The sequence below is a fragment of the Mercenaria mercenaria genome, unplaced genomic scaffold (assembly GCF_021730395.1).
Source record: "Mercenaria mercenaria strain notata unplaced genomic scaffold, MADL_Memer_1 contig_4578, whole genome shotgun sequence".
NCBI classification, from domain to species: domain Eukaryota; kingdom Metazoa; phylum Mollusca; class Bivalvia; order Venerida; family Veneridae; genus Mercenaria; species Mercenaria mercenaria.
Window position 1 is genome coordinate 1 of NW_026462818.1, and position 7,812 is coordinate 7,812.

At 36.6% G+C, this 7,812-nt stretch overlaps 1 protein-coding gene across 1 annotated transcript; it reads right to left on the bottom strand.

Annotated features, from left to right (window-relative positions):
- Window positions 1-2,390: 2,390 nt before the first annotated feature.
- Window positions 2,391-3,347, bottom strand: LOC128553977 (uncharacterized protein K02A2.6-like). The gene has a single exon (XM_053535173.1). The coding sequence runs from the start codon at window positions 3,345-3,347 to the stop codon at window positions 2,391-2,393; it is 957 nt and encodes a 318-aa protein (XP_053391148.1).
- Window positions 3,348-7,812: the final 4,465 nt, after the last annotated feature.

Sequence of the window (7,812 nt, forward strand, 5' to 3'; positions counted from 1 at the left end):
CCTGGACCTACTGAACGAGGTAACAGTTCTGCTGGTAAGTATACAGGGAGCTATATGTGTTGCAACTGCTTTGTCTGATCCAATCTCTTCTGATTTGCTTTCCTTGAATATCTCAGGAATTGATACAGGTATTATTTTGAAACTTACATCTGGCTTTTAGGATCATAAGACAGGTTAATATACAGTGTCCAAAAACTCTGACTTGGCTAAATTATTTCCCTTTTTGCAGTTGGAAAATGTCCAGTTCCGAATAGATTTTCTTGAGTATCTCTAGAACTCATATAAAAATGTAGATAAAATGTCCCAAAATGACATTTTCCTGCATATTTTTGAAACCAGGTAGAATGCATTAGATTGACATTTCACAGAAACCTTTTTGGATGAGAAGGCAAGTTTACACATACATTTCATAATTCATTCTACATTTAATTTCCAAGTTGGACTTGTTTGTAGCATCCTGTCAAGTTCCTCTCTCAAGTTCATTCAAAATGAGATACTTGCCCCCTCTAAGGGACCGCTAGATTTGAAAGTAGAAAAATGTTAAATGACTTCTTCTCATGAACTGCTTGATGGATCTTCTTCAAACTTGGCCTGTATTATCATTGTAAGGTCTTCTCCTATTTCTTTAAATGAGGGAACTTTGTCCCTTTTAGGGGCCACTAAAGCTAAAAATAGAACAAAAACCTTTAAACATCTTCTTTCCATGAACTGCCTGATGACTCGGTCTATAGCATCAGTATAATGTTTGGCACTTGGCCCCATTTAGGGACTGTCAGAGCTAAAGCTCAAATGGGGGTACTTGACCACTTGTAGGGGCACTAGAGCTAAAAATAGGAAAACCTTTAAACAAATTCTCAGGAACCGCTGGATGCAGCTTCAACAGAATTGATCTGTAGCATTCTTAAACAGTCCTGTATAACTTTGTTCAAATCAGCCACTTGGCCCCTTTAAGAAGCCACTTTAGTTAAAATTAGAAATGTCTTTAAATGACTTTTCCCCCTTTCAACGATTGGCTTATCTTCATTTAACATGTCCATATCTTCTTTCAAATTTGTTCAAATGGAGGCACTTCACCTGTTTTTGTTTTGTATATTAAACAAAATTTTGCACCATGTGACTGTATCTCTGTAATAGATATAAACAATTCCTATATTGGATGTTGCAACTTTGCTATGAGTTACTGTGTTAACAAAACAACAAAGTTGTTGACAAATAAAAGTATCAGCATGAAATTTAACATCAATAAGAAAAACTGCTTTACATATTATTGAAAATCTTTCTGTTTTCTATGACTGTAATGTTCTAATTATATATATGAACATTTCGGACCATTAAAGGGATTTGTATTATAAATGACTGACCCAAGACGGGATTGTTTAACACTACGTTTATTCACTACAGCTAATACAAGATAACTGATTAAACAGTATAATACAAACGTGTATACATTCTTAGAACCGGCACGCTATACGCTAGTGCGGTGCAGGAGGGAGGAGCTACTTTTCATGAATGAGTGACCATTACATCCCTCCTATCTTCAGATTTAAAATCTTATAATCGTATTTTCTAAGAACAAAATATAATGTGAAGCTTATAACACAAACAAAGAAAAAGCATCAAACTTTAAAGAAAATAAATATCAACAGTATCCGATCAATTCCCTATTTACTCATTTGTCATGCATAATGATGTATTCCTTCTCATGAGGTTAGAGTCGTTTTCCCAGAACGAAATAAATGTCAGTGTCAAATCATTAAGCTTCACATATTCAGATTTACGATTCATTTATAAGTTCGTAGTTGTTCTTGAGAATGTCATTATTACCGAATACAAGAAATAATGTCTGTAAAATTAAGGGATTATTATCTAATGTTCATCATGACACCAGAATAGTCTGTGAAAACACCATGAAATTTTGTTTTAAATGCTTGTAAAGTTAATGTCCATTTTGTCCGACGCTCATTAATCTTTCCCCGTGATAGCGTTCGCTGATATTTTATTATCCACAGCTGTGCAAATTAAAGAGCTAGTTTGTGGAACCAGATATTTAGATTATAAACAAGAAAAAAAAACACTAGACATTAAATGACCACCGGCAGTGGTTATGCTCATTTGTTTTGCAATAGAATATGTACTTTGCAGGTTTTATTATGACCTGGCTGTAACACTTCGCAGTATAATTGCACTTTTTGCACTTTACAGTTTTTATTATGACCTGGCTATTTAAAACACGCCACAAATAGAATCACACTTTTTTTTTGTACTTCCAGGTTTTATTATGACCTGAACATTAGAACACTTCCAACTAAATTAATCCATAAGTGTATGAATTTTTTCTTTTGCAATTGAGACACATTTTTTTAGGCAATTTATACACACTGTATTTACTATTATTCGTCTATAAACCTTCTAGGGGGTCTTCGTTTCCTTCCTGATTTTCGCAGTGAGGTATCGTCGGCGTCGGAAGAGGATTTACGCTGGTCGTTGTCGTTAAATGAGTTTACAGGTTTGAAATGGGATATGTCACGGGTAATTGTACGATCATTGTGTTGAACTGTTACCATAGAACCTTTTCTCGAGATTACCTTACCGCCTGAAGAGCTGAATGGTGTGTCAAGTTTATTCCTTATATTTTGTTTCACAAGTACCTTGTCTCCAGGTTTTATTGTTGAATACTTCGTTTTCCGTCGGATGTCGGCATAACGTTTATTTTTCATCTTTGCTTTAGTGTCTCTTTCTCTGACATACTTATCCTTTCTGAAAACTGAAAACTGGGGAAGTTTTGTTTTCATTTTTCTGTTAAACATGAGTTCATACGGAGAAAGCCCAGTGCTTGGATGTGGGGTACTCCTATAGTTCATGAGGAAACTACTGATTTCAGTTTTAAAGTTCTTTCCTGATGCTGATGCGGTTTTCATGGTTTTAACTAAAGGCTTCATAAATGCTTCTGCTGTACCGTTTGCCATTGGATGGAGTGGTGTTATTTTTCTATGTTTAAAACCAAAACGATCTGCAAAGTCCGAGAAGATTTGACTGTTGAATGGAGATCCATTGTCAGTTTTCATGACACTTGGGATAGAAAACAAACTGAATAATTTCTCAAGATGTGGAATAACTGTTTGCGCAGAAAGGCTATGGAGTTTTTCTACAACATGATATCTGCTATAGTCACATATGACTACCATGAAATATTCGCCTGACGGGAAAGGTCCACAAAAATCCACGGATACTTCGTCCCAAGGTTGTTTTGGTAACGGACTGGGTTTTATAGGCTCTTGTGTTGTTGAGGGAGAAGCGGACATGCACGGTATGCAGTTTTTACACATTTCATCTACATGTGTATCCATGTATGGAAACCAACATGTTTCTCTCAAAAGTGCTTTGCAGCGAACACGACCCTGAAGACCATCGTGTGCTAGCTTAACGACCTTTTGTTGCAGCGAATCAATAATGCACAGTCGCGTGCCGTGCAATAAAACATTTCCTTCATCGAGTGACACGACAGTTAGCTCTTCGCTCACAGTTTGATAACTCCTGAAGCTGTCATCTTGGTAACATAATTGTTTCGACCAACTGTTATTTGACGTAATCTTCAGCAAAGCTTTCAATTGGCTGCTCTTTAACTGGATGTCTGGAGCAGTAGTCTGAGATAATTTGGCTTCCGGCACGATATTTCACTTTGAAATTTTAAGTTGTCAATTTTAACCTCCATCTTTCAAGGCGCGCTGACTGAATTTGCTTGGTGTTATTGAATATTGATTCTAAACAACGATGATCACTGATTAATGTAAACTCTTTTCCAAACAAATAAAGGTGGAAATGCTGGCAACCAAAAACACAAGCCAATGCCTCACACTCTGTTTGGCTGTATCGTTGCGCTACGGGTGTAAGTGACCTACTTCCATATGACACGATTCGATTTTCTTGAACTAAGATCGCAGAAACACCAACAGGACTTCCATCAACCCACAGTTCTGTTTGTTTTGACGGGTCAAAGTATGCCATGACCTTGTCACTGACTAATGCATTTTTCAGTTGATGAAACGCGTTTTCCTGCTGTGTTGTCCATTCAAATGGCTGATTTTGCTGTGTTAAGCGTCTGAGGGGTTCTGAGATTGTAGAGTAGTTTTCAATAAATCTTGACACGTAATTTGTCATTCCAAGGAAAGATCGAACCTCGCCCTGATTTTTCGGCTTTTCAACGTTCTTGATAGCAGTGATTTTCTCAGGATCTGGTGATATTCCCGATTCAGAAAGACTTATCCGAAGAATTTTATTTTGCTTTTTCCAAATTCACATTTTTCTTTGTTGAGTGTCAGATTTCTATCTTGTAGCCGTTGCAGAAGTGCTTCTAAGTTCGAGTCATGATCTGTTTGTGTTTTCCCATGAATGATTATGTCATCTGAAATGTTCAGCACACCATTAATTAATCCATTTATCACTTGCCGTATTTCATTTTGGAAAATTTCTGGGGCTACACTTACACCGAAATTTAGCCGTTTGTACCTCCAAAGTCCAACATGGCTCGTGAACACGGTCATGTTTCTTGATTCCTCGGAAAGTTCGAGCTGATGGAACCCTTTGTAAAGGTCCACCTTTGAAAACACGCTGGAGCCATTTAGTTCCATTATTATGTCATCCACTGTAGGCACGACATGTCTTTCACGCTTTAATGCTAGATTCGCTTTACCCATATCTACACAAATTCTGACATCATTCGGAGACTTGGGTTTCGGAGCAATGACCAAGTTCGAGACCCAGGGTGTCGCACCTGTGGCTTTTTCAATTACATCAAGTTTTTCAAGTTTCTCGAGCTCTTATGCAACTTTATCACGGACGTGAAACGGAATGCGTCTAGCTGGCTGGGCGGTAGGTATTACACTTTCGTCCGAATGGAATTTGATTTGCTTATCCTTTAATTTTCCTAGCCCATTTAACACTGGTTTGTATTTGTCATATAAGTCTAATAACTTCTCATTTTTAGCTCATCTGATTTTTTGAAAAAGAAATGATGAGTTATTGTCATCACTTGAGCGGTTGTCGGCGTCGGCGTCGCGTCTGCATCGGCATTGCCTGGTTAAGTTTTATGTTTAGGTCAGCTTTTCTCCTAAACTATCAAAGCTATTGCTTTAAAACTTGGAATACTTGTTCACCATCATAAGCTGACCCTGTATAGCAAGAAACTTAACTCCATCTTGCTTTTTGCAAGATTTATGGCCCCTTTTGTACTTAGAAAATATCAGATTTCTTGGTTAAGTTTTATGTTTAGGTCAACTTTTCTCCTAAACTATCAAAGCTATTGCTTTGAAACTTGGAATACTTGTTCACCATCATAAGCTGACCCTGTATAGCAAGAAACATAACTCCATCTTGCTTTTTGCAAGATTTATGGCCCCTTTTGTACTTAGAAAATATCAGATTTCTTGGTTAAGTTTTATGTTTAGGTCAACTTTTCTCCTAAACGATCAAAGCTATTGCTTTGAAACTTGGAATACTTGTTCACCATCATAAGCTGACCCTGTACATCAAGAAACATAACTGCATCCTGCTTTTTGCAAGATTTATTGCCCCTTTTGGACTTAGAAAATCAGTTTTCTTGGTTAAGTTTTATGTTTAGGTCAGCTTTTATCCTAAACTATCAAAGCTATTGCTTTAAAACTTGCAACACTTGTTCACCATCATAAGTTGACCCTGTACAGCAAGAAACATAACTCCATCCTGCTTTTTGCAAGATTTATGGCCCCTTTTTGACTTAGAAAATATCAGATTTCTTGGTTAAGTTTTATGTTTAGGTCAACTTTTTCTCTTAAACTATCAAAGCTATTGCTTTGAAACTTGCAACACTTGTTGACCATCATAAGCTGACCTTGTACAGCAAGCAACATAACTCCATCCTGCTTTTTGCAATAATTATTGCCCCTTTTGGACTTAGAAAATCATTTTCTTGGTTGAGTATTATGTTTAAGTCAACTTTTCTCATAAACTATCAAAGCTATTGCTTTAAAACTTGCAACAGTTTTTCACCATCATAAGTGGACACTGAACATCAAGAAACATAACTCTATCCTGCTTTTTGCAAGAATGATGGCCCTTTTTAGACTTAGAAAATCATGGGTAGGACAATATTTCTATTACCAAAAAAAATCAGATGAGCGTCAGCACCCGCAAGGCGGTGCTCTTGTTACTAGATATAGTCTGTATGACTGGTACAATTTCAAGCTCCACGGCGGTTTCATAACTTATCAAATTTTCCGATGCACCGTTCACGACATGAAAATCCGTTGTTGCGAATTTAGGACCCGATTCTATGACACATACGTATTTCCCTTTTATAGACAATGGTTTGTTTTGACCGAATGCATATGCTTTTGTTTTTGTTTTCTGGATTTTTGGCTTCGGTTTCATTTTGTCGATTGAAGACTCGTCGAGAATATTCAAGCTACTTCCTGTGTCAACAAGGAAAGTCACGTCAACACCATTTACTTTTAAGTTTACTTTTGGCACTTTTTTGTTTGAAATTTTCTTTACAACACTAAGTCCAAAAGCCACATCCGTTTCAGAACAAGATTCGTCTTCACTGTTGGTTTCATAGCCATTGTTATTTTCGGATATTTCGTGTAGTTGTCCTTTTGAATTCAGCCGTTTACGACATACCCCAATGAAATGGTTTCTTTTATGGCAGTAATTGCATTTTGCGCCAAGGGCTGGGCATTTTCGCGCATGTGGATAAGTTTACGCAGTTTCTACACTTCTGTATTTCTTTCTGATAAGCAGGATTTTTAGGCTTTCGTCGCTGGGAAGGATGTTTCTTAATTTTGTTTACCGGAAGACTGTCATGTCTGTCCATTGCGTTTGCTTGTTTTTCCGCCATTTCCATACTTCTTGCTAAAATTAGGATATCTTTCAATCCTTTTCTTCTTCTAAGCACTTAATTCTTAATTTCTTTGATACACATCCTTGTATTGTCTGACTTTTAATTTCACCATCCTTATCACTGAATTCACAATGTTCCGCTTTCTGTCGTAATTTCGTTACATACATATCTATTGTTTCGCCTTGATTTTGCTTCAGATTTCTAAACTCAAATCTTTCGAATTCTTTATTCTTTTTTGGCATGAAGTAGTCATGAAGCGCAGATTTTGTTTCTGTATAATTGTCGTCGGTAGTTCCAAGGTTGAGCGTCTCGTATATTTCAAATACTTCATCTCCGGAGTAGTGTAATAACAATGCCTTTTTTCTTTTATTTTTGTCTATGTTCATTCCCACAAATAAATTCTCTAATTTCGCGACATATTTGTTCCATCTTACACCTGCAGACTGTTCATCACTGTAAACTTCAAATTTCGGAAATTCCGGAATGCTAGCCATAGTTCAATTGTTCATAAATATCCACTGTTTTATTGCACTGATTAAATTGATAAATTGTATTCCATAATTCTTCGAAAAGCACGCTTTATCCTCGTCGCCAATGTAATGTTCTGATTATATATATGAACATTTCGGACCCTTAAAGGGATTTGTATTATAAATTACTGACCCAAGACGGGATTGTTTAACACTACGTTTATTCACTACAGCTAATACAAGATAACTGATTTAACAGTATAATACAAACATGTATACGTTCTTAGAACCGGCACGCTATACGCTAGTGCGGTGCAGGAGGGAGGAGCTACATTTCATGAATGAGTGACCATTACAATGACATTCTAAATTTCCTGGTGTATTCTGTCTGTCTGTATTTATTTTTTTATAGAAATCAAGAAGCAAAGAATAAAATGATTATTAATCATTGTAGGCCTACTGTACAAT

What these genes read in the sequence shown, in the direction of transcription:
- LOC128553977 (XM_053535173.1), bottom strand. Translation starts at nt 3,347, where the DNA reads ATGGATACACATGTAGATGAAATGTGTAAAAACTGCATACCGTGCATG.